Consider the following 27,185-nt stretch of genomic DNA (forward strand, 5'->3'; position numbering starts at 1 on the left):
CTTTAGGGTTGTATCCTTTCAGCATATTTATTCAGTCTGTATGCTGAGCAAATAATCCGAGAAGCTGGACTATATGAAGAAGAACAAGGCATCAGGATTGGAGGAAGACTCAATAACAACCTGCAATATGCAGGTGACAACCTTTTTTTTTTTTTTTTTTAACCTTGCTTGCTGAAAGCAAAGAGGACTTGAAGCACTTACTGATGAAGATCAAAAACTGAAGCCTTCAGAGTAGATTACAACTCAGCATAAAGAAAACAAAAATTCTCACAACTGGACCAATAGGCAACACCATGATCAATGGAAAAAAAGATTGAAGTTGTCAAGGATTTCATTTCATTTGGATTCACAATCAACACTCATAGAAGCAGCATTCGAGAAATCAGATAACACATTGCATTGGGCAAATCTGCTGCAAAAGACCTCTTTAAAGTGTTAAAAAGCAAAGATGTTACTTGAGGACTAAGTGCCTGACTCAGGCCATGGTATTTTCAATCACCTCATATGCATGCAAAAACTGGACAATGAATAAAGAATACTGAAGAGTTGATGCCTTTGGACACAAGGTAATTACGAGCCCAAGAGACAGAAAGGGCCACATAAACCAGAGACTACATCAGCCTGAGACCAGAAGGACTAGATGGTGCCTGGCTACAACCGATGACTGCCCTGACAGGGAACACAATAGAGAACCCCCGAGGGAGCAGGAGAGCAGTGGGATGCAGATGCCAAATTCTCGTAAAAAGACCAGACTTAATGGACTGACTGAGACCAGAAGGACCCCGGTGGTCATGGCCTCCAGACCTTCTGTTAGCCCAGGACAGGAACCATTCCCAAAGCCAACTCTTCAGACAGGGATTGGACTGGACAATGGGATAGAAAAAGATGCTAGTAAAGAATGAGCTTCTTGGATCAAGCAGACACTTGAGACTATGTTGGCATCTCCTATCTGGAGGGGAAATGAGAGGGTAGAGGGGGTTAGAAGCTGGAGGAATGGACACAAAAAGAGAGGGTGGAGGGAAGGTGCGGGCTGTCTCATTAGGGGGAGAGCAATTAGGAGTATATGGCAAGGCATATATAAATTTTTGTATGAGAGACTGACTTGATTTGTAAACTTTTGATTAAAGCACAATAAAAATTAAAAAAAAAAAAAAAAAGAATTGATGCCTTTGAATGATGGTGCTTGTGAGCAAAATTGAATACTCCATGAACTGCCAGAAGAACAAACAAATCTGTCTTGGAGGAAGTACAGCCAGGATGCTCCTTAGAAGAGAGGGTGGCAAGACTTCATCTCACATACTTTGGACATGTTATCAGAAAGGACCTGAAGAAGAGCTACATGCTCGGAAGAGTGGTGGATCAGCAGAAAAGAGGAAGACCCTCAATGAGATAGATTGACACAGCGACTGCAACAATGGGCTCAAACATAGCAACGATAATGTGGGTGGTGCAGGACCAGGCAGTGTTTCATTCTGTTGTACATCGAGTCACTGAGTCGGAACCCACGAGGGTGCTCATTGCTATTAGATTGGTCATCCTTTCTAGGCCTTTTCAGTGAGCAAAGCTAGGAAATTTTTTAAAGTTTCTTCTAAGAAGAAATGTTTTTATTTCATTCTATGTTCAAATTGACCTTCTATAACATTTTATTCCTTTTATCAGTAAGTTCAGTATAGTCATTATGGGCTTGCTGACTCTTGGGGTCAACATTCTGAATGTGAATCCCTAAGCACAGTTTATGTAGGTGGCACCGCAGAAGAAGGGCCTGTCGATTTGCTTCTGTAAAGGTTACAGCCAAGAAAACCCTACAGAACAGTTCTACTTTTTAACACATGAGGTCACCATGAGTTGGAATCAACTCAATTGCAACAGGTATGGAAAAAAGTGGGAAATCTCAGCTGGCTTTTGGGCAGAACTTAGAAGTTGCTTTTATAAATAATCTTCACTTAGTCTCTAGTTAGTAGCTTGATTTGTTTTTGTCATTTCTGTTTCTCTTTGAGTAGAGAATGAGTACGAGAAAAGTCCTCTCTGTTTAACTGGTTGCATTTTGGTTCAATAAGATTTGTGACATAGTGCCAGGTAGCCTGAGAGATCTTCCCCAAGCCTACCCAAAAAACCCATTGCCATCAAGTTGATTCTGACTCATAGCGACCCTATAGGACGGTAGAACTGCCCCATAGAGTTTCCAGTGAGTGCCTGGTGTATTCAAACTGCCGACCTTTTGGATAGCAGCTGTAGCTCTTAACCACTATGCCACCAGGGTTTCCTCCCCGGGCCTAGAGGCACTGAATATAGAAGACTTTGTTGTTCAGATTGGACCAATTAGGTTTCTGGCTAACTAGAGGAATGGAGAATGTACTGAAGTGGGCATTATCCTTCTCACTGAAAAACCCTAGTGGATACAGCAGAGTGGCTAAAACATTCTGTAGGTCTTCTGACTGATATTCAGGGCTTCTAACTGCAACCTAGCACACCTCATATATGGGACGCTGGAAAAGAGCATGGACTTTGGAGTCAGACAGAGCTAAGTTCTAAGGTCAGCTCCACCCTCACTAGCTGGGTCACCTCAGCTTCTGCTTCCTCAGGTGCAACATAGGGTTGATTATAGTGCCTGTGAGCAATAAATGTTAGCTGCTGTTACTATAACAATGTTTTTTGTACATAAAGTCAGCATGTTTTATGGTTTAAAAAAGAAAGACCAATAGCAAATCTCTTCCCAACCTATTCCAGTTCATTTCCAGGTCCTTTTATCCCTGCTGCCTGGTCCCCTTCTTTCCTTGGGGACAGCTTTCCACTTTCCATCACCCCTAACTAACCATTACAATTCCTTTTCTTGAGTCCTTGGTTTTTCTTATATTTTTATTATTCAAACTATCCTTACATTATTATCATCATCATTATTATTATTCAAAGTATCCTTTGATTTTTTTTAACCCATCTGTACAGAAATGAAATGTTAGAACCTGGACTGAGCTTGTACTTAATAAACAGATACTGACAAGTCTGTGAAAATGGAAACAGAGGCAATCTATGAATATACTTTTTTCATGAACTCAACTCCAGGGGCGTGGGGACATTGTATCTCAAAGTTTTTATACCCTTGGTATGGCCGAAGAAGAGACCAAATAAATCAGGCACACCTACATGAACAAAGTTCACATGGCAGCCATCCAGGAAAACTGTGTGGTAGGGGCTAGATATTCTGAACCCACGTTTCTATCATGGCTAAATTTCACTCTGCTTCAAATAGCCAGGAGCAAGAGTAACCATAAAACCCGTGGAAATAGTCTCTGTACAAATAGCCAAACCAAGAGTTACTCACCCGTGATGGCTCAGAAATCAGTCCAGAGATACTCAGGATTTGGAAATTTCCAGGTCCTGCTTTCTCCCTTCCTTCTGAAGGGAATGAAGACGGTCACTTTGAAATTGGGATTTTTTTTTCCCTCTTTTTGACACCGAGTCCTTTTTGATTTTCAGCAGCAGCAGAGAAAGCATTCAGACAGGCGTTGAGTGAAACCCTGTATTTCTCTATAGGTGGTGACTTTCGATGCCAGAGGAGTAAGTGGTCACATCAATCACATTGCTCTTCATGCAGCCGTGAGGTACGATTCTCTGGGTGACAAGAGATGGAAGAGGGTTTGTCCATTTGCTTAGTGTGTAAGGTTTCTAAAGCTCTTGCCCACTCATTCTCTGATCGCCATGAAATATACTATTGAACTATTAGAGCTGTTGCTGGCTGTGTAACCTATCTGGGAGAAGTTAATTTCAAGTCTTATTCTCAGTAGGGATGCTTATCTCCTAAGCAGCCAAACTTTTCTCCTCCATGGATACTGCAAATGGGATAACTGATTGTATTTTTCCCTCTTTGTTTTGGCCACCAAAAACTTTTAGGGCCAGATTTGCAGCCCCTTGTAACACATGTACAAGACTTTAAGGACGTGTACAAGACTCTGTAAGGAGCCCTTATGACACAACAGTTAACGCGTTCGGCTGCCACCCAAAAGGTTGGCAGTTTGATCCCACCCAGTGGCTCTGTGGAAGAAAGACCTGGGAATCTGCTTTTGTAAAGATTACAGCCAAGAAAACCCTATGGCGCAGTTCTACTCTGTCATATGGGGTTGCTGTGAGTTGAAAATTGACCTGACAGCACCCAAGAACAACACAAGACTCTGCAGATCAGTGTCCCTCTTGGCTTTCTCTTCTTTTTCCTCCCCTTATTCTCACTTACTTTGCTATCATTGTGTATTTTGTATACTGTCTGAAGTCTTTGGAGGAGGAGGACATACATACATACAAAATATGAAATCTCATCTGTTCTTCACAAACACCCTATTTCACAGATATTTATCTGCAGTTTACCAGTGACAAGATTGAACCTCAAAGATGCTGAGTGACTTACTCAGGGTCATACAAGCATATACTATCTTTCCTGTCTTCTGGAAAAGCACTTCTGCTGGGCCTCATGATCAGCAGTGTGAGAAAGGAAAGGGGCAACTTGAGTGAAGGGCTTATTTTATAACCTTCTATACATGCACACCATTCTCACACTGGAACAGTGAAGTACATGAAGTTGGACCTCACCTATAATTAAGTCCAACAATACAAGGCTAAACAATAACAGAGGCAGACTTGGAATCCAGGGATCCTGGATCTCCACTTAGTGTTCTGCCTGTGGCATGTGGCAACCAATTCAGCATGAGGACTCTCCAGTCTTGTCTCTAATTTGTATGTCACTCACTGGAAGATGATAAAGATTACTGCCTGTGGAGTCTTCCCAGATAGCTCTTCCTGTTTCCTTGACTGGAACGAGGGGAGGCAATAATAGTCTCCCCACCTAAAAAGACTGAACTTCGTGTCCCAACCACAATGTAGAGATGTGTTGCTAGTTGTGTTAGGTTCCTTCAGATTCAGGAAAGATACATCTACCAGTTGTAGTCAGAGATGCAGTTTTTTATGAAGACACATGAAAAAATGAGGTAGTCCAGGAGCGGTCGTTCCAACCATATAGTTACTCAGAGACCTTGGGCTGCCAAGATTGGAATGGACAGCAGGCCCCATGGAGAAGTGGTTCAGCTTCATACCAGATGCATGCTGAGCCTTTCGTTTTCATCCAGTATTTACACTGCAGCAGAGAAGGGATGAGATAGGGTGGGGTGCAGAAAAACCAAGAGTACCTCAGTAGGTGGAACTGCAGGGTAACTGAGTTGCTTTGCGGCATCTGATTGCTGGTTCAGTCACCATGGAAGGATCTTCACTTCATTCCAGGCAGAGAACCCAAGTGAACAACTCCATACAGACAGAAATGCCTGGGGCCATTTTCCTCAGAAGAGGCTGGGGTTCCAAAGGTTCTCAGTATTTCCCGATCTTCTCCATACACTATCCTAGGTCACTGTGCTTGAGATAAAACAATTTATTGATATACCCAAGATCTATTCAACTTATTGTCTATGCTACTTTGAAAATGGCCTTACAGACTCCCCTTCTTTCCCCCACACCTACACTCCTGGGGGAGCTCACAGTTGCTAGTTCCCCTAGGAGCATCTCAACCTGCAAAACCAGCGTTTTATATAGTTTTCCTTAAAAGCCCCCTGAGCTCTCATTCCTGCCTCATTGTAGTTCCCCACCTGCTATGTGCATTTTTCTCAGACGTGGTTTAGATTTTATGGTTCTTCTCAGTCAGTTCCCTGACTACTGGCTTCATAGCTGTGTTGAGACCTGCTTCTCTGTTCTTACACTTTCACCCTCCATCTACTCATGCCTGACCTCTGCTAGGCCCTCATCCTCAGGAACCCTCTCTTCTGTCACTGGGCTTTTTCCATCTCTTTCCTCCGTCTCCCCATAGGTACTTTTGTTTTTCTCAGCCTCAGTCAAGTTCGTCCTTCCTGTATGTGAAACCAGAGCCTCCTTCTGGCACACTGTGTAGAAGTGAAACTACTCCCCATTATTCTCAGAATGGCTGACAGCTTTACCTAGCAGCAGAAGTCCATCCGTGGTCCTGAGCTAAAAATAGAGATCACCAAATATCACGGGGAGGCAAGAGCTTCAGACTCTGGGCTTCTTGGAGTCCTTGGTGAATGTGCACACTCTGAAAATAGGAGTGATAAACCAGAGGTGCACAGCTCCCTAGAGAGAAAGCAGAACTCGAACTGGATCTCCCCTCTCCTTTCCTAGTGCTCTGAATGGCACCTCATGGCTCCTCCAACAGTAAGTAAACTGTGTGATTTGGAAATTACTTGACCTCTTTGAGCTTTATTTTCGTCACGTGAAAGATGAGACTATTTGCACCTTTCTATCAGGTTGCTTTGAGGAAATAAGATGATGATATGAGCATCTAAGCAGTAAACAGTACATAATAAGTAAGTGTCTTCTTCCCTTCCTTTCCACGTGCTTTCTGGCCCTTTCTTTTGTACTCTTGTTGGGCTAGATAGTTGCTTGGGTTCCACGTGTGAGTTCCCAGGAGGACCTCTGTCAGGAAAACCAAAGCAAATAGACACAGAGCCGGGGAAACACTTGCTGACAATGCAGCCACTTCACAAGTTGGAGAAACATGTCCTAGGAGAGGCAGGCCAAAGCCTGGTGTTCCATTTCCAAGCACCAAAACACCACTATACAGCTCAGGGCCAACCTGGTGCCCATGGTCACCTGTAGGAGCTCATCTCAATAACAGACCGGAGCCTCTGTCCCAACTGTGGCCTACGTATAACCCAGCAGCCCAGCAGAAAAGCAAAGGGGACAAGGTTTGTCCCCTGGGCCACTCCTTCCTTTCTCCCTTCTTGGGCCCGAGCTCCATTTGTGAGCTCCATGAGCTAGTTCCATCACCATGCCCCTGTCAGGCTGGGCAGCCCTCAAACTGCAGGGGATGCCTTAGGGTGACATGTCCTCTTCTTCATGGATTATTCCAAATCCTCCCCGAGGGCTTTCAGCCCCTTGCCAACATATACTCACAGCAAATGACAATGCACCCTCCATTCTGCCCTGCCTGCAGTCAGTTACTTCTGTGCCCTTCCTTCTCCTTTTCCCCTGGGCCAGCCTTCTATTCCCCACAGTCCACTGAAATTGTTCTCTCTGCGGTCACCAGGGACCTTCTGGCTGCTAGATTCATTAGGTTTATTTCCGTCCTCATGAGTCTTGACCTTTCTGTGGATTTGACCCTGTCTCTCCCTCATCGATGCTGTCCTGACTTCCATGGTGCCCACTTGTCCTCCTCCCCCTGGCTTCTCTGACCACTGTCAGTCTCCTCCTGGCTTTCCTCCTACCAAAGGCCCCTTCCATGCTTACGTTCCCAGAGCTCTGTTCCCAAACCCAGGCTCTCTCAGGACAGATTCCTATGTGGCTTTAAGTTCTGCCAACTTCCAGTTGCATGTCTCCAGCACTCACTTCTCCGCTTAGATCCTGCATTCCCAGTGCTTTACTCAGGTGTCCGGACCCCCCAAACTCACAGTTCTCCAGGGCTCTGCCCAGAGAGCTGGACAAGTCACCTCTGCTCTCAAGATCCTAGAAACCTCTTTCATGTTTTTCTACTTCTTAGGGCTCTCTCAGGGAATCAGGCCCACACATTTATCAATTCTCTCCCAACTTCTCTCTTTTGCTCCCTGCTCCCAAGAAGCCCTTTGCCATGAGTATGTATTTACGTGGTGGGAGCAGGGTGGGCTGCCCTATCCCATCCTTCTCTACCCCCAGCTTTCCACCTACAAAGTCTGGAAGAGACTCAGAGATCACTGCTGTGGGGCCTGCCTTATCCTCCCCTCTTAAGGCAGTGAGCACAGAGTGGCCTTCCCTGTCAGAAGATGGGAGTGGAGGCGGTCAAAAAGGAAAAAGAAGATATCAGAGAAAAAATATCAGTGAACCTGTAAAAAATATGCCCCATTACAATTTCAAGAGAAAAACTTTGAAGAGTCCAGTGTAGTTACCTTCATCTCTAATGGGCAAAGCTAGAACCAAGCACTTCTGAAGCCATTGACCAGCTTCTGAATTGGCTGTCCTTGAGCAAAGGTGCCCACACTGGTCCCTTCAGCTGTAGCCAGGGGTCTACATGGTGATTTATGCAAAAGAAATTACCTGAAAACCTACTGGGAATGGGCCCAGGGCCTGGAGGCATTGCTCTGTGAGGCTCCTCTTGTTAGCCACAAAGGAATAAGGTGACTCTTACTCACTCTCACTCTTGTTCTTCTTTTCCTCCTCCAGGACTCTGCACTCAGAAGAGAGGTTACCTAAAGGTAAGTCCTGTCCCTTGTGCAGAAGGCCAGAAGTTGCTGTCCCTCTAAGAAACTTAGTGAAATTTGCAAATATACCGAGAGCTGCTCAGGCCAGCTGACAGGAGGGTGAGGACAGCTGGGCTACACTCTCCTGACTTATCAGTGCAGTTTCCCAAGCTTCCCACTCTGGTTGTATCCACCTGGAAGTGCCCTGCTAGCAGGGCTGCCTCCAGATGTGAGGGGAGGTAGGGTCTTGCCCCTAATCTGTCTAGCTTCTCACAGGGTAGCCTTTCCCCTGCAGATTCCTCATTTGTAAAATGACCCTGGAGTATAAGCTGATGGTCTCTTCCACTGTGGTATTTTTCCTATCTCTCTCCATCCAAACTCACATCTCCTCCCCCAGTGAATTAACCAGGTTGTAAACGACTGGTGAATCGGCTTGGGTTAGGAGCTCTTCCTAATTCAGAGGAAGGCATTTGGCTCCACTTGGCCATTTTCTACATGACATCTCTGCATGGTTTCTGGTCTGATGAATGGGGATAAAATAATATCTCACAGGAGTGATATGAAGATTAAACAAAATAAAAACATAAGTAGTGTGTGCCCTTCTGAGTGCTGTGACCCAGCTAGGTAGCCCCCAGATAACCAAGCTGTGAGGTATTTACAGCATGACTCTTGATTCTTATGTCAAGTCTGAGACAGACTGGTCCCACACTATCAATACCATTTTACAGATGAGAAAACCCAGGCTTAGAGAGGTTAAGGGATTTTCCCAAGTCTGTTAGTTCTTCAGTGGTAGAGGTGGAACCAGTTCTCTGGCCTTGCAATAGAGACATTCCTATCTCCATCACTTTTCCTTTAACCTTGAAGTAGCCAGATCCCAACCTCTAGCAGCCAGCCTTCTCTTGCTAGGGGACACAGAGCCTGAACGGTAGCCAGCCTGGTCTTCTATGGTCCTTTCACCTTTCCAGCTGCCAGAATGATGGACAAAGAGCAGCTGTGGTTCCAGAGTCATCTGGCAGCTCCATGGCCACTGCCCTGAGCCACAAGGTAGGGCAGGTAATCAGGGAAAACTTCCCCTGAAAGCAACAAGACTCTTCTCACTTCCCCCAACCAGGATGCTCTGTGCTCACGCTCGAGACTGTGAACGTGGTGCGCAAGTACATCTCCTCTCTGGATCTGCCCTTTTCTTGGCTTCAGACTCAGAGCGCCCTATTTGTGCTTACCAGTGAAGAGGTGGCACAGGCCAAGGTAAGGACTGTGAATTCCTGGATACCCTGACTCCAGATCTGTGCCCCAGATTCCCTGGCTCCTCCAAAACCCGCCTCTGCAGAGGCCCTGACGGAGGACCTTCCACAGTGGTGCAGCGCTTGTCCCTGAGTTTTTGAACTAGGCCAGCTCAATCTTGGGATGACTTTTACCTTTTTTTCTGATTATAAAAATAATACCTGCTAATGCTAGGACATATATAATTTTGCAACAAAAGCAACAACAACTAAAAAATATATATGGGGTTACATGTATAGATCTGTGTGTATGTGTGCATATGGCGGTGCAGTGGTTACGAACTCAGCTGCTAAACAGAAGGTCGGCAGTTCGAGTCCACCAGCTGCTCCTTGGAGATCTTATGAAGCAGTTCTGCTCTGTCCTATAGGGTCACTATGAGTCAGAATCAACTCGATGGCAACAGGTTTGGCTTTTTATTTATTTACTTTGAACATGTATATACGTGTGTGTGTGTGTATGCATATATATTCGTATATATAATAAAGCACACAGTGGCATAGTTGCAGATACTTCTTAGCCATAACCAAACAGGGTTTGAAGCCTTAGTCCCATAGTCTCATGGGACAACTCCGTCCGTTAGCATAATATAATTCATAAAGTTTATGTTCTATATCCTAGTTTGCTGAGTAGTGTGTGGGGTCTTAAAAGTTTGTCTTAAAAGCTCATGAGTGACCATCTAAGATACTATCAGTCTCTTATCTGGAGTAAAAGAGAAAGAAGGAAACCAAAGACTCAGAGAAGAAAGTAGTCTGTAGGACTAACAGTCTATATGAATCACTGCCTAATCTACCCTGAGACCAAAAGAAAAACTAAATGGTACCATTAACAATCATTCTGATCAGGGCTACAAGAAATGGGTCCTGATAGGAGAGGGGGGAATATAGAGCAGAAGACAAATTCTGAAACAGTGCAGACGTCATGGACTGCCTGAGACTAGAGGACTCCGAGACTATTTTCCTTAGATACTTTATAACCTTGAACCAAAACTACCTTTTAGGTAAGTAACAGATTAGCTCATAAAATAATATTACCAGTGAGTACTACGCACCTTCAAAAAATCATCTATATGAGACCAAATGGTCACTAATTACTCTAAAGCAAAGATGAAAGGGTAAGGGGACAGAGAAACCAAATTACTGGAAACAGAACATCCAGGATGAAATTAATGAGTATGTTGACACATTGTGAAAAAGGTAACCAATGTCACTGAACAGTTTGTGTAGTAATTATTAAATGGGAACCTAATTTGCTGTGTAAACTTTCACCAAAAACACAGAAGAATATTATTTTAAAAATAATAATAATAGTGAGATAAAGTAAAAAGTGAAGTTATGAAATGAGCTGAGTAGGGATAAGGGACAAAGTAAAAGTCAGGCGTCTTGATTTTACATGGAAAAATACTCAGCAATATGAAGGAATGAATTACTGATACACTCAATAAATGGCATAAATCTCAAAAACATGTGAAAGATGGCAGACACAAAAGAGAATATCCTGTATGACTCCATTTATATAAAATTCTAGAAAAGGCAGATGTTATCTAATGTGACAGAAAATTATTCAGTGATTGGGGCCAGAGGGATTGACTGTAAAGGGGCACAAGGGAATATTTGGAGTGATGGAAATATTATTTTGATCTAGATGGTAGTTACATGGTATGTGTATACATTTACCAAAACTCACTTAAATGTTTATGTAAAATGGGTGCATTTTATTGTATGTAAATTTTGTCTCAGTTGGTATGTGTTCTGCTGTGTATATTTTCAACAACAAAAAATAAATTATTAAATAATAATAATACATGCTGTCTTGGTCATCTAGTGCTGCTATAACAGAAATACTGCAAGTGGATGGCTTCAACAAATAGAAGTTTATTCTCTCACAGACTAGCAGGCTAAAAGTCCAAATATAGAATGTCAGCTCCAGGGGAAGGCTTTCTCTCTGTTGGCTTTGGAGGAAGGGGCTTGTCATCAATCTTCCCCTGGACTAGGAGGTTCTCCATGCAGGAATCCTGGGTCCAGAGGTGCCCATTCTGCTCCCAGCACTGCTTTCTTGGTGGTATGAGGTCCCCAACTCTCTACTTGCTTCCCTTTCCTTTTATCTCTTGTAAGATAAAAGGTGGTGTGGGCCACACTCCAGGGAAATGCCCTTTACGTTGGATCAGGGATGTGACCTTAGTAAGGATAACAAAATGCAGGAAAACCACACAATACTGGAAATCATGGCCTGACCAAGTTGACACATATTTTGGGGGGACACAATTCAGTCCATGACAGCCTGCTTGCAATATATATGGACATTCTAGCAAAGCTCACTGGCTTTTGCTCGTTCTGGATCCTGCATCTGGCTTGTCATCATCTGACCTCCAGTTATTGGGACTTGGGCCAGCAGCCTGCTGTATTGCCTGCCAATCTTGGGATTCGTCAGCCTCCACAGCCTGTGAGCCAGCAGCCTGCCATCTGACCTGCTGATTTGGGGTTTTTCAGCCCCTGCAGCTACATGAGTCAGGAGAAGCCTCCAGCCTGATGCCTGATCCACAGGTTTGGGACTTCACAGCCTCTACAGCCAAGTGAGCCATTTCCTTGAAATAAATCTCCTTCTCACACACGCTTCACTGGTTTTGCTTCTATAGAGAACCTAGCCTAAGACACCTACTAAGTGGCACTTTGCTAGATGCTGAGAATGCAGTGTTGAGCAGAAACAGATACTCTTCCTATCCATTGGTTTTATTAATTCTTTTCTTTCTTTGATAGTCCATTAATTTCTGTTCTTTATTTCAGCCTTTCTTGTTATTTGTTTACTTTGTTCTTTTTTTAACTTCTTGAACTTGAAACATTAATTTTGTTTTCATTTTCAGTCTTTTAAAAAAAAAATACTTTACTACAACTATTTCCCTCGAAGTGCACCTTTTAACGGCACCTCACTATTGTTTAGTTATATATGATTTATAGTTTCCGTTGTGAGTTCCTTTTTAAACCATGAGGTTTTTAGGGTCTATTTTAGAGTTTACAAATGTGTGCGTGTTAAATATTTTTATTGTTGATTTCTAATTGTTTTGTGATCAGTGAATTTGGTTTATATAATACTGATTTTTAAAAATTTATTGAAAAATTTCCTTAGTGGCCAGTTCCTAATCAGTCTCTGTAAATGTTAACATGGACTTAAAAAGAATGTGTATTTTCAGTTTTTTGCATTCAGATATAATTTGTAGGTCAATCTTAGTACTTATGTTGGTCAAAACTTGGGTGTACTTACTAATCTTTTGACTTTTTGATCTGTTATTTTCTGATACAAGTGTGTTAAAATCTCCCTTCCTGGGTCTGGATTTGTCCATTTGTCAATTTTTGCTTTATATGTTTTCACGTGCATAAAAGATTAAAATTGGTATTTCTTCATTAGCAGATTATTCCTCTTATTATCCTGTAATGTCTTTATCAGTGGTTTTTGCCTTAAATTCTATTTTAATACTAACATTACTATGGTAGCTTGCTTTTGGCTACTGTATGAATGGTTTATGCTTTTTTATCTCTTTATCATCAACCTTTTGCCGTGACTTTTTATTGTGGTAAATCTATATAGATATAACAATTTTGCCATTTCAACAATCCTTCACATGTACAATGCGATGACATTGTATAATGGTGTTCTGCAACCATCACTATTATCCTATAACGTTTTAGCCTTAAATTCAAAGCCTTCCAAAAGGATTATTTTAAAATAAGATGACTAGTGAAAAGAAAAAAACTACCTGTTTTTATAGGCAATAAATACTTTCAGGACCTTGTAGTAGCAACTTCACAAATTGGCACATTAAGAGAAATTTTTTTTTTAATTTCCTTGTCCTATCTATAGTGAGGACTGCTGGCAAATAGAAACAGAACATGTATGTGAACCATTTTTCTTATTTTATGTGGATGAATGTCTTTTTCAAGAGACTGTTTCTGTGTGTGTTTGCTTTAGATGAAGGTTTACAGAGTTTCTCATTAAATAATTAATACACATATTGTTTTGTGACTTTGGTTGCCAACCCCACGACATGTCAGCACTCTCCCCTTCTCGACCTTGGGTTCCTTATTATCTGCATTTCTGTCCCCTACTGCCTTCTCATCCTTGCCCGTGGGCTAGTGTGCCCATTTAGTCTCATTTTGTTTTATGGGCGTCTAATCTTTGGCTGGAAACCCTGGTGGTATAATGGCTAAGAGCTACGGCCGCTACCCAAAAGGTCAGCAGTTCTGATCCACCAGGCGCTCCTTGGAAACCATATGGGGCAGTTGTACTCTGTCTTATAGGGTTGCTATGAGGGTTTAATCTTTGGCTGAAGGGTGAACCTCAGGAGTAACTTCTTCAGTACTGAGTTAAAAGTATGTCCAGGGTCATACTCTCAGGGTTTCTCCAGTCTCTGTCAGATCAATAAGTTTGGTCTTTTATTGTCAGTTAGAATTTTGTTCTACATTTTTCTCCAAGTCTGTCCGGGACCCTCTATTGTGATCCCTGTCAGAGCAGTGGGTGGTGGTAGCACCATCTAGTTGTGCTGGACTGGGTCTGGTAGAGGCTGCAGTACTTGTGGTCCATTAGTGCTTTGGGTTAATCTTTCCCTGTGTCTTTAGTTTTCTTCATTCTCCCTTGGTCCAGACTGGGTGGGACCAGTGGAGTATCTTAGGTGGCTACTCCCAAGCTTTTAAGACCCCAGATATTACTTACCAAAGTAGGATGTGGAACATATTCCTTGTAACCTATGTTATGCTAACTGAGCTTGATGTGCCCTGAGACCATGGTCCCAAGCCCTCAGCCCAGTAATTCAGTCCCTCGGAGTCTAGATGTGTCTACGAAGCTTCCATGACCTTGCCTTAGCCAAGTTGTGCTGACTTCCCTGGTATTGTGTACTGTCTTACCTTTCACCAAAGTTTCCACTTGTCTATTGTCTAATTAGTGTTTTTCCCTCCCCAACCCTCCCCTTTCTCAAAACTGTCAAAGGTTGTTTCTTTCTGTTTGTAAACCTTTTCATGAGTTTTTGTAATAGTGGTCTCATATAGTATTTGTCCTTTTGTGATTGACGTGTTTCAGTCAGCATAATGCCCTCCAGATTCGTCCATGTTGTGAGATGTTTCACAGGTCCATCATTGTTCTTTATCATTGTGTAGTATTCCATTGTGTGTGTCCCATAGTTTGTTTATCCCGTCATCTGTTAATAGGTACTTAGGTTGTTTACATCTTTTTGCTGTTGCAGATAATGCTCCAATGAACATGGGTGTGCATATATCCATTCATGTGATGGCTCTTCTTTCTCTAGGATATGTTCATAGGAGTGGGATAGCTGGATCGTATGGTATTTCTATTTATAGCTTTTAAGAAGAAGCCCCATATCATTTTCCAAGATGGTTGTACCATTTTGCATTCCCACCAGCAATGCATAAGAGTTCCAATCTCCCAGCAGCTTCTCCAACATTTGTTATTTTCTGTTTTGTTTGTTTTGTCTTTTTTGATTAATGCCAGTATTCACTGTGGTTTTGATATGCATTTCTCTAATGACTAGTGATCACAAGCATTTCGTCATGTGACTGTTAGCCACCTGAATGTCTTCTTTGGGGAAGGAAGTGTCTGTTCATATCCTTTGCCCGTTTTTTAACTGGATTATTTGTCTTTTTGTCGTAGGAATGTTGGATTTTCCTATAGATTTTAGAAATTAGACTTTTGTCGGATTTGTCATATCCACATTTTTTCCCCAGTCTATAGGTTCTCTTTTTACTCTTTTGGCGAAGTCTTTTGATGAGCGTAAGTGTTTAATTTTGATAAGATCCCAGCTATCTAGCTTATCTTCTGGTGTTTGTGTGTTGTTAGTTATGCTTTGTATCCTATTTATGCCATGTATTAGGCCCTGTAGTGTTGGCTCTATTTTTCTTCTGTGATCTTTATAGTTTCTGGCTTTATATTTAGGTCTTTGATCCATTTTAAATTAGTTTTTGTGTATGGTGTGAGGTATGGGTCCTGTTTCATTTTTTTACAGATGGACATCCAGTTTTGCCAGCACCATTTGTTAAAAAGACTGTCTTTTCCTTATTTAATGGGTATTGGGCCTTTGTCAAAAACAGGCGACCGTAGTGCATGGATTTACATCTGGGTTCTCGATTCCTTTCCACTGGTCAACATGTCTGTCATTGTACCAGTACCAGGCTGTTTGGACTACTGTAACTGTATAGTAGGTTCTGAGGCCAGGTAGTGCAAGTCCTCCTACTCTATTCTTCTTCAGTAGTGCTTTACTTATCCAAGGCTTTTTTCCTTTCTGTATAAAATTAATGATTAGTTTTTCCATCTTGTTAAAGAATACTGTTGGCATTTGGATCGGGATTGCATTGTATTTGTAGATTGCTTTGGGTGGAATTGACATTTGTACAATGTTGAGTCTCCTTGTCCAGGAGCATCGTATGTTTTTCCATTTATGTAGGTCTCTTGGTTTCTTGCAGTAGTGTTTTTAGTTTTCTTTGTATGGGGCTTTTACGTCCCTGGTTGGATTTATTCCTATTTTATTTTTTTTAGGGGCTATTTTTCCTGATTTTCTTTTCATAGTTCCCTTTATTGGTGCATAGGAATCCAACTGATTTTTGTATGTTGATCTTGTGTCCTGCTACTCTGCTGAATCTATTAGTTCTCGTAGTTTTCTTGGAAAGTCTTTTGGGTTCTCTGTGTATAATATTATATCATCGGCAAATAGGGACAGTTTTACTTCTTCTTTATCAGTTTGGATGCCCTTTTTTTTTCTTGCCTTATTGCTCTAGATAGGACTTCCAGCACAATGTTAACTAGGAGTGGTTATTAAAGGGCATCCTTGTGCCGGGCCTTTTCTCAAAGGGAGTGTTTGCAGCCTCTCTCCATTGAGAATGGTGTTGGCTGTTGCTTTTGTATGGATGCCCTTTATTATGTTGAGGAATATCCCTTCTGTACCTATTTTATTGAGAGTCTTTATCAGGCGTGGGCGTTGGACTTTGTCAAATGCCTTTTCTGCGTTGATTGAGATGATCATGTGATTCTTTTGTTATTTATGTGGTCTGTTATGTTGACTGATTTTCTAATGTTGAACCATCCTTGCGTACCTGGTATACATCCCACTTGGTCATGATTTTTAGGTCATGATTTTTAGCTGTGTGTGTAAGCAGCGTATAATTTGACTTTTTTTAAACCTTGCTGTGAAATATCCTACCATGGGTATATTTGATATTTGATCTATTTTTATTTGTAATTACTGATCCACTTAAACTTATTTCTACTTATTTTGTGTTTTCAGTTCAACATTCTTCTCCCCCTCATCCCTGTCCCTTTACCTGCCTTCTGTTGGTCAACTTTTCCATAGTCCCTTTCCTCCTTTCTCCATCTGTTGTTTTGGAAGCTATAGATAGATTATTGATAGGTAGATTAGTAAGTAGGCAGCTAGGTAGAATTTCTGTGGCTACCCCTAAAATTTTAATATCATTCATAACTATAACATTCAGACCAGAGACTTACTCAATATCTGCCCTTCTTACCACAAGAAATTCAGCATATCTTAACTACACACCGATCAACACCTTCCCCCATTCTCGTTATTATAGTTTAGAATATTATTACTGACATATAATTGATTCCTGGCCCTCTGTCATTTCTTATATCTCACACATTCCCTTAGGTTCACTTTCTTTTTGCTGATGCATATTCTTTTTTTTTTTTTATTATTATTCTTTAGTAATTCTTTCAGTGAGGATCTAAGGAAGGCAAATTCTCTTAGCCTTTGAACGTTGGAGTATCCTGTCCTATCTTTTGAATGAGTTTGGCTGGAAATAAAAGTTCAGCTGTTCAGATATTTTCTCTCAGCATGTTTGACAATGTAATTTCCTTGTCTTTTGACAGCATCTATTGCTGATGAGGAGCCTGCTGTCAGTATAATCTTACTTATGCGTAGGTATCTCTCTCATGTGTTAAGTTTTAAGATTTTCTCCGTTTCTCGGTTCTACGGTCTTATTTCATATGCCTAGGGTAGGTTTGTTTATATTTATTCTGCTCAGTATTCTCAAACTGAGGACCCACGGAGGACCCGTATCTTTCAGCAAACCTGTAAAGTCCTCATCTATTATCTCTTCAGACATCCCTTGTGGAAATTCCCTCCATTCTCTCTGGAACTCCTATTAAATATACAATGGGGTCTCTTAATCTGTGCTTCATGTCTTTTTTTTTGGTTCATGGTGCTATTTGGCTTATTTTTCAGCCCATTTGTGCCTTTTTTGTCTTCTCTTTAAATTTTTCTCTACCACTACTATATGTTTAAAACAGGAAGCATAATTTTACTGCCTTATCTTGACCACATAAGAACACCCAAATTATTTTGGTGATAAGAAAATTCAAAGTACCCTCATCCCATGGTTTCAGGAGACATCTAGGTCAATTGGCATAACATAGTATATTAAGAAAACATTCTGCATCCCACTTTGAAGAGTGGCGTCTGGAGTCTTAAAAGCTAGCAAGTGGCCATCTAAGATTCATCAATTGGCCTCAACCCACCTAGAGCAAAGGAGAATGAAGAACACCAAAGATACGAGGAAAATATGACCCCAAGAGAAAGAAAGGGCCACATAAACCAGAGACTCCATCAGCCTGAGACCGGAAGAGCTAGATGGTGCCCGGCTACCACCAATGACTGCTCTGACAGGGAACCCAACAGAGAATCCCTCATGGAGCAGGAGAGCAGTGGGATGCAGACCTCAGATTGTAGTGAAAAGACCAGACTTAATGGTCTGACTGAGACTGGAGGGACCCCAGAGGTCACAGCCCCCGGACTCTCCGTTAGCCCAAAACGAAAACCATTCTCTATGCCAACTCTTCAGACAAAGATTAGACTGGACTATAAGACATAAAATGATACTGATGAGGAGTGAGCTTCTTAGCTCAAACAGACACATGAGATTATGTGCGCAGCTCCTGGCTGGAGGCGAGATGAGAAGGCAGAGGGGGACAGGAGCTGGTTGAATGGACATGGGAAATACAGGGTGGAGAGAAGGAGCATGCTGTGACATTGTAGGGAAAGCAACTAGGGTCACATAACAATGTATGTGTAAGTTTTTGTATGAGAAACTGACTTGAACTGTAAACTTTCACTAAAAGCACAATAAAAAAGAAAAAGGACTTTATCCTTTGCTGGTAGGAACAGATAAAATGGTATAACCATTGTGGAGAACAGTTTGACGGTTCCTTAAAAAGCTGAACATAAAACTATCATATGACCCAGCAATCCCGGTCCTAGGTATGTACCCAGAAGAAGTGAAGTAGGAACACAAACAGAAACCTGTACAGCTGTTCGTTGCAGCACTTTTCACAATAGCCAAAAGGTGGGAACAAGTGAAATGTCCATTAACAGATGAATGGATAGATGAAATGTGGTCTGTACACACAATGGAATGCTACTCAGCCATAAAGAGACGTGAAGTCCTGATGCAGCCACAACACAGATGAACCTTAAAAAACATCATGCTGAGCAAAATAAGTCAGTCACAAAAGGACAAATACTGTATGATCCTACTTACATGAAATAAGCAAATATATAGAAACCAAAGATGATCAGTGGTTACCAGGGGTCAGAAGGCAGGGAACAGGGGGAGTTTTAGCTCAGAGGCATTGAGTTTATGCTCATGGTGGTGGAATGGTGTGGGAAGGGGTAGTGGCGATGGTTGCACAACGTGAAGAATGTAATCAGTGTCACTGAACTGTACACCTAGAAATTGAGGGGGCCTGTGTTCTGTTAAGTATATTTTCACCATAATAAAATTTAAAAAAGAAAACTAAAAGTAATAACATTTTAGTAGCAAAGTAGAAAGGATTAAATGATAGAACTCATTGCTGGAAAGTTAAATGAAACAGATGTGTAAATTGGTGCAACCTTTCAGGGAAGTGTTAGATGGCTTCCCGGAAATTGTACTTATTCTTTGATATTTTTGATACGTTTAGTGGGAAAAAAACAGGTTACAGAGCTATAATACACGCACACACGTATATGAAAAGTCAAAGAACATCCAAAGATTACCTCTGGGTGGTAGAATTTCATGTGAGTTAATTTTTTTTTTTTTTTTTAATTTTGAAAAACTTTTATAAAACAATCGTGTATTACTTGCATAACTCAAACAAATGTATGCCTACTTTGACTCAATTTTTACTTCTAGCATTTCATCCTAAGGAAATCAACAAAGATGAATCCACAGATTTATATGCAAAAATATTCATTAGCATAATTGGTGATAGCTAAAAAAGGAAGGTATGCTGAGCAGTGAATGATACAGTACACAGCCAGTAAAATCATAAGGTTTGAAGGACATTCCGGTGAAAATGCTACAGCTCAACGCTAAGGGGGAAAAAGCAGAAATACAAACTGCATATGAAATTTTGATGTTTTTTGGTTTTTCCTTGGAAAATCTGAACAGAAAGTAATAGTTTGTAAAAAACCAAATTAACAATAATTATATAATTCCCTCAAATACCAGCTTCTAGAATGAGTGCTAAAAATCACTGAAAGATTAGGGAGTCTAAAGAAGGAAGCCACTTGGGCAGCATGATTTGGGAAATTCGTGTAGTTTGGTACCTACTACAAGTTGAAAATCAAGTGTTGTTTACACTACAAAGTTCAATCCCTTTTCCCCATATTTTTTAAAGTAAACGTTTTTATTATGATCTTCAAATTTTTAATGCTTATCTTGTGAGTTTCTGCCTCCTTTTTTTCTGATAATAAATTTCATTTAAAAAGTTATATTCCCCATTGAAACAATGTTATATAATATTTTACTTGACTATATTCAGTGGTGATGAACCAAAAAAAAAAAAAAACCCAAACCTGTTGCCACGGAGTCAATTCCAACTCGTAGCAACCCTAGTTCAGCCCCAATTCCTTTTATCATTTAAAGCTTGGTTATCACAGGTGTGTTTACATTGCTAAAGCCACATATGTTTTGACAGTGATTATAAATATGAGTTCCTTTCATAAAAGTCTGTAATGATATTAGCTTAGAGAGGAAGTTTTAATTATGGTACTTAGAAAAAAACAGGCAAGAGCCTTTTATATATATATCTAGTTCAGTCAGTGACTATATTCTCCCTAAAGGAAACTGAACTAAACAACTAGGTCTGAATAATAAAATAATACACATTTTCCCTACTAGGTGGGAAAGGGAACCCACCTCTGTGTGCTGTACCTTTCCTTTCTTTTTTTTTTTTCCATTTAATAGTGATGGTACCTTGCCAGCTTACCTATTCAGAGGTGTTTGGGGACAATATTCTAGCTTGCTTCCCATAAAATATCCCTGTTTATGTTCTATATGGGAGATGGTAGAGCAAAATGATCAAGAATAGAGGCTCTAGAGTCAACCGACTGGCTCCAGGTTCAAATCTCAGCTCTATTACCAAGTAGCTATTTGGAATCTATGTGTTTCCTCATCTATTAAAAAAAAAAAAAAAGGCAATAATAATAATAGTAGTTAACACACAGGGTTGTTAAAATTGAGATAAATGTAAATTGCTCTGCCAGTTCCCTGGCAGCCTGCTGAGTGCTCTAGCTACCGCTGTCATCACCTTCCATTATCGGAGGGCAGTAATCAGGAGAAGGGAAAAGGAAGCAGTGATTGGAGGTGATCTGGACAGGTTTGTGGGTTATAAGAAGCCATATAAGGGCATATAGCTTAAGGGATTCTAGAGGGAGGAAGTTTAAAGATGAAGCCAAAACTCAAGATAATAGAACCAGCTTCAGTGCAGAAGCTCCCTAACTGGTTCTATTTGATTCTTGTAGAGAGCCATGTCCTGCCACCGCAGCCAGCTCCTCTGGTTCCGCCGCCTCTACGTTATCTTCTCCCGGTACATGAGAATCAACTCACTGCACTTCCTCTGAAGCCGTGAAGAATTTTGAGATCCAAGAAACAAAGGAGGAAAGGACCGGGAAACCTGGGGATCTGACTTTATCTCCCTGCAGCAAAGGAGCTGGCATCTCGCTGGGCCTCACCAAGGTCTGCTCTGTTCAATCCCTAATAAGAGAGAGCATTCAGGGAGGGCCATGGGATGTCCAAACTTGAGCTGCTGCTTCTGGGATCAAAGAAACACACTCACACAGACACAGACACAGACACACACACACACACAAAGGATAACAATAGCTACTCTGTTGGCTTGTCAAGTTCTTGTGAACAACAAATTACATAATGATACAATGTGTCAAACCCCTAGCACAGAGCCTGCACATTGTTAGCACTTAATAGCAGCTATTGTTATAAGTGAATGTGGACGTGTTCTAAAAACTACAGACACTTTACAGATATGATTTAGTGTTTTTATACTGTTTCCAAACACTAGAGCTCACCACACACACATACAGTCTGTACTGAATTAGTTCAACCATAATTTCTCTGATTTATTTTTGTGGTTTATTTATCAGAACTTGAATCTAGGAAAACTTTATTTAACACTGCAGTCATTGATTGGAGTACCCACTATCACTCACTGTGGTGGGCACTGGTTCATGAAGAGATCATTAGCACGTGAGCCATGCCTTTAAGGAGCTTATTGTCGAAACTGCCAACTCTCAATCTTTTGGGAGAAGTAGGAAATAGGAAGAAGTCTGGCACTTTTTTTTTTTTTTTAAACGCTCAAGAACCTTACAATTGCCCTACAAACAAAAGCCCTCTGAGAGATCTGGCTCAGAGTTACCCTAGAAGTCTAGGTAATGGTCCAGGTAAGTGGCGAGAGGCAGTGACCCTCAGGGGTGAAGAACACAGGTTCTGTAGAGAGGTGAGCTGGGCTTGAAGGCAGTATTGCCAGCAGTGTAACCACAAGCAAGGTGCTTAACCTTTCTCTGCCTCAGTTCTCTCATCTGCAAAATGGGGATAATAATAGCACCAGCCTCAGAAGACAGATTGAGATGATGCATGAAGGTGCGTAGCAGAGGTCCAAAACGCACAAGTAAACACTCAGGGAATATTAGCTGCTGTGAGTATTCTGAGACCTAGACAATAAGTAGGCGTTAAGCAGAGGCAGCAGCAACTTTTTTCTTTTTTTCTGGCTTCCATTGTCTAGTGAGGATTCCCTCTACAAGCCTCTGCCTGGATCCTAAAGTTCTGACTTGCTTTCTCCATAGCAACAGGTCAGAGACCTCCTTGTTGTCTCCGCCCAATGTGCTCCACTTTGCCAAGGGTCACCATTATATAGAATGCCTCCTAGGGGCTAAATGAGACTGACAAAGCTGTTATGCCCTGAAGCTAGAATCAAAAATGCAAATCTAGCTAGGTTGTTTTCTACTTAAAATGTGTCAGTAGCTCCTAATAGCCTTTCATAGTGAAGTGTGGCCACTAACAAGCCATTAACAGGGCCAGGGTGCGGTAGGACAGGCTGACTTCTACCTTGCTGCTAGGAAGAACTGACACTGACCCAGCCTTCCTGGAAAGCAATTCTCAAGACATATTAAGAGCTTTTAAAACTCATCCTCAATGACCTAAGGAAATATTTAGAAAGGCAAATTACATACACAAAAATTGCCGTAATATTATTTATAATAGAAAAACTGGAAAAATCAAGTGGTAATATATTTAGTGGCAAAGAAAAATGTTCACAATATATAGCTAAATTTTAAAAAGCGGGTTAGAAATAGTACAATCCCACTTTTATTAAATATATACAAATATAAATTATATATGATTCTGATTTCATAGTGACCTTATAGGACAAAGCAGAACTGCCCCATAGAGTTTCCAAGGAGTGGCTGGTGGATTTGAATTGCCAGCCTTTTGGTTAGCAGCCATAGCTCTTAACCACAAAGCCACCAGGGTTTCCATGTATATATAGATACACACAGATATAAGTATATAAATAAATACATATATCAAAGGAAATATATCCAAAAGGTAAATACTAACTGGTAAGGTCATTTCTCTGTAATGAACTTCATAATTTTAAATGGTATTTATGTTTATGAATAATTTTGATGTGAAAAAATACTTTTAGTATAATGTGAAGTCTTAAAAAATGTGTATAGCCAGTATGATCTCAATTATATAAACAGTTCATTGAACAAAACCATTTATACATTGCTGGTGGATATGCCAGCAGACAACCTCTGTAGAGAGCAATCTGGCAATTTCTAGTAAAATTACACACCCTTTGATCCCACATTTCCACTTCCAGTAATTTATCCTATAGATTTACTCCACGTGCCAAAAGAGGCATGTGAATAGACTTGGAAACGCTGTTTATAGTAGTAAAACAGTGAGCCACTCCAGCCAGTGTAGGATTGGTTAAGTAAATTGTGAGCACGCTAATAAAAGAGAATACCATGGAACTGTCAAAAAGAATAAGGCAGTACACTAATATGGGAAGATCTCCAAGGTGTATTGTTAAGTGAAGAAAGCAAGATATAGAACAGTGTTAGAGAACGCAGTTATTTGTGATGGGAAAAAATACGTCTGCACACGTGTGTGTGAACATGTAGTGAGATACACCTGTGGTAACGGTGGTTGTCTCTGGAGAGGGTATGCGGAGGGGAGTGAATATCTTTGGATATGTTTTTAAATCTTAGCGGTTAGAAAATGTATAAAATTATCACTAGTAGTTGCTTCTGGGTGGTGGATTTGAGGCTTATTTTCTGTCTTTTTTTTTTTTTTTGTATTATACTTTGCTCTACTTTCACTTTACTATACATCTGAACTTTTAGAAAAATAAACATGAGTTCATATTATTTTGATAATTAGAAAAAAAATTAAAAGTATAGAGGGGTATGGTGCAGTGAATTCTTAATGTGGCCTTTCTAGTCATAGTCCTGTGACTCCCATAAAATGACTGGGTGGGACTATGCAAATGTATTTGTGGCCCACCAAGGGGATTAGACAGCTTGCTAATAATACAAATAAGGTGCATGGAACCCTTGTGGGAGTAGGACCACGCAAACAAGGTGTATGGAATCTTATCAAGGGGATGGGTCAATTTTGCCACCCCACTAGGCTTAAAGGGAGCCAATCTCAGAGGCAGAAGGGGACCTCCCTACCATCAAGAAGAAGAGCCAGGAGCAGAGCATGTCTTTTGAACCCAGGGTCCCTGTGCTGAGAACCTCCTAGACCCAGGGGACAGAGGGAATTGTAACACTGGAGACGATGCGAAGCAGTGGCAAGCACAGCAGAGTCCAGTGGCAGCAGAACCAGGAGAGCAGCATGAGACGGTGAGGTAGGCTTCCTGGCCCGTGGAGCGAGGCGTCTGCAGTGGGCATGCTGATCCACAGAGCAAGAGAGCTGAGAGCTTCTGGGCAGGAGGCTTCCTGGCAGAGTAAGGTGCCTCCAGGCACTTACTGGCGGAGCTAAAGAGCTTTGTAACAGCTGCTCAAGCAGGGCAGAGGCCAGGCCAAGAGCCAAGGGCCAAGAGAGGAGGCCTGTCCTCCCGGGGCCGAGAGGAACTGAGAGAGCTGTCCTACACTGAAAAAAAAGAGACCTTGCCTACGTGTTTCCTGACCCTGATCCCGAGATATAGCCTCTTACTTCCCTAGTAAACCCCATAACTGTGAGTACGGTCTGTGAGTTCTGTGTGGCCATTACAACGAATTATTCAACCCAGCAGAGTGGTGCTGTGGGAGTGACAGTTGGTGTCAGAACTGATCAAGGTTGGAGAGAGGAGGTAGGTCTGACCTCCACCTCATTGGAATCAGCCCCAGATGTTTATCTTGATTCTCCTCCCCACTTTGTGAAGCTAGAGGACCTCTGATGCTACCATGCCATTTTTACAGGGGAAGTTAAAAATAAACTAACATTTTTATTTACTGAATGTCTGGTGCCTAATTGTGATCGATGTCACTCGAGGGCAAGCTCTCAGCTACCCCTTTCTCCACGTGTCTTAGTCATCTAGTGCTGCTATAACAAATAAAGGTGGATGGCTTTAACAAAGAGAAGTTTATTTTCTCACAGTAAAGTAAGCTAAAAGTTCAAATTCAGGGTGTCAGCTCCAGGGGAAGGCTTTCTCTCTCTGTGGGCCTTCTCATCAGTCTTCCCCCAGACTAGGAGCTTCTCCGAACAGGAACCCCAGGTCCAAAGGACATGCTCTGCTCCTGGCACTGCTTTCTTGGTGGTATGAGGTCCCCTGTCTCTCTGCTCACTTTTTTCTTTTATATCTCAAGAGATTGCCTCAAGACACAATCCAGTCTTATAGATTGAGTCCTGCCTCACTAACACAACTACCACCTATCCTCCCTCATTGACATCATACAGGCAGGATTTATAACATATAGGAAAATCACACAATACCAGGAATCATGGCCCAGCCCAATTGATACACACATTTTTGGGGGACATAATTCAATCCATGACACCATCCCAGCTCCTTTTGCAGAGTCACATAGTGGCTAAGATGAGCCAGCGGCAGGGAATGAGTGCAGCTGAGGCTGCAGGTTCCACGCCAAGTTCTGGGAAGAGGATGGGCCCAGAACTAGGTGCTCCTTGGTGCCAGGAGAGAGCTAGGGGACAAGCAGTGCAGGAGGGCTGCCACCCACCACTGTAGTAGTGCCATTGCGCCAGGTGGAACACAGCCCTGGGTCACTTGTCTTGGCAAGAAGAAAATGTCATTGTGCAAATCATCAAAAGGCAGCCTCTGGTAAAATGAGTTCCTTCATGTGGCCTTTTGCCTTGGTTCTTTGGATAAATAGCTTAGGAGATTTTTTCCCTAACCCCAAGGAGTTACCTTTGCACTAGTTCTTCAGAGAAGCAACTTGGAGGGCAGGGGGCAGGTTGTTTTCTATCCCAGACGGTTTGTTACTTTTGCCCAGGGGATTCCCCAGGTTGACTGACATTTCCTGAGTAAGCTGGAAACAACTTGACCTTTTGATAAGCCTATCTGGTAATTAACAGACCTGAGTTGATTGACATTTCATGGGTAATTGAGGATTGGTCGATCTCTAGTCTGGTGAGGAAGGCCCCATATTGTAATTGATGAGGATCAGGATATATAAGAGGCTGAAATGGCTGAGGTTTTAAAGGCTTCGTGGTTGAGAGAGAGATGCTGTGTAAGAGCTGGGCTGGCAGAGAAACAGAGCCATGTGGAAGCTAAGTGATCCCAAAACTGCTACACTGTTTATGAGCTAGGCCAGTTAGCTGTGGAGCGGCCTGACAGCAGGGAAGCCTGAAGGCAGAGAGCAGCTAAGAGATCTGAGCAAGCTGCTACACTGGCTGTGAGCTGGGCTACTTAGCAGCAGAGACACCAACAGGGGAGAGGCCCCGCAGCAAAGAGGCCCCAGCTGCAGAGGACTGTCCAAGGTCCTAAGTGAGAAATGTACCAACAGGGAGCATTTTTACTCCAAGGGTTACCCTGTGAGAAAACTGTCCTGATTGACCAGTTGCATCCTGAGTTATATCCTGTTATGTCCAAATTGCATCCTATCCTGATCCTATTCTGAGTAGTATCCCAGTAAACCACTTAGCTGTGAGTACAGTTTGTGAGTTCTGTGAGATGTTGCAGGAAATTACCAAACCCAACAAGGGGGTGAGTGGGGAGGAGAGTACTGAAAGAACGGGAAATGGCTGGTGTCAGCAGGTGGGTTGGCACAGCAGCTTGGAGAAGTTGGAAATCTGGAATATATTTAACCTCTGCCTCATAGGAACCAGTTCTGTACTGATTCTTATTCATGAAATTACTTGTTTACATCCCTTCTTCCAGGCAGACACACACTCACGTGGTGAGAGCATC

General features: G+C 41.9%; 1 protein-coding gene across 8 annotated transcripts in view; it reads left to right on the forward strand.

Annotated features, from left to right (window-relative positions):
- Positions 1-27,185, forward strand: part of PIGL (phosphatidylinositol glycan anchor biosynthesis class L) — a 110,964-nt gene that overhangs the window by 70,249 nt on the left and 13,530 nt on the right. For 5 of the 8 annotated variants that reach the window (XR_007514021.1, XR_007514024.1, XR_007514023.1 and 2 more), the window contains exons 5-8: positions 3,532-3,599; positions 8,182-8,213; positions 9,310-9,443; positions 21,271-21,484. Coding sequence is in view for 2 of the 8 variants with exons in the window: in XM_049859795.1 (XP_049715752.1) it covers positions 3,532-3,599; positions 8,182-8,213; positions 9,310-9,443; positions 21,271-21,369 (333 nt within the window). In the remaining 6 variants the exon portion in view is untranslated. Of the gene's footprint in view, positions 1-3,531; positions 3,600-8,181; positions 8,214-9,309; positions 9,444-21,270; positions 25,270-27,185 lie in introns of those variants that run through there. The other 3 variants (XM_049859795.1, XM_049859797.1, XR_007514022.1) reach the window with 2 other exon arrangements.

Source organism: Elephas maximus, chromosome 19 (genome assembly GCF_024166365.1).
Source record: "Elephas maximus indicus isolate mEleMax1 chromosome 19, mEleMax1 primary haplotype, whole genome shotgun sequence".
NCBI classification, from domain to species: Eukaryota; Metazoa; Chordata; class Mammalia; order Proboscidea; family Elephantidae; genus Elephas; species Elephas maximus.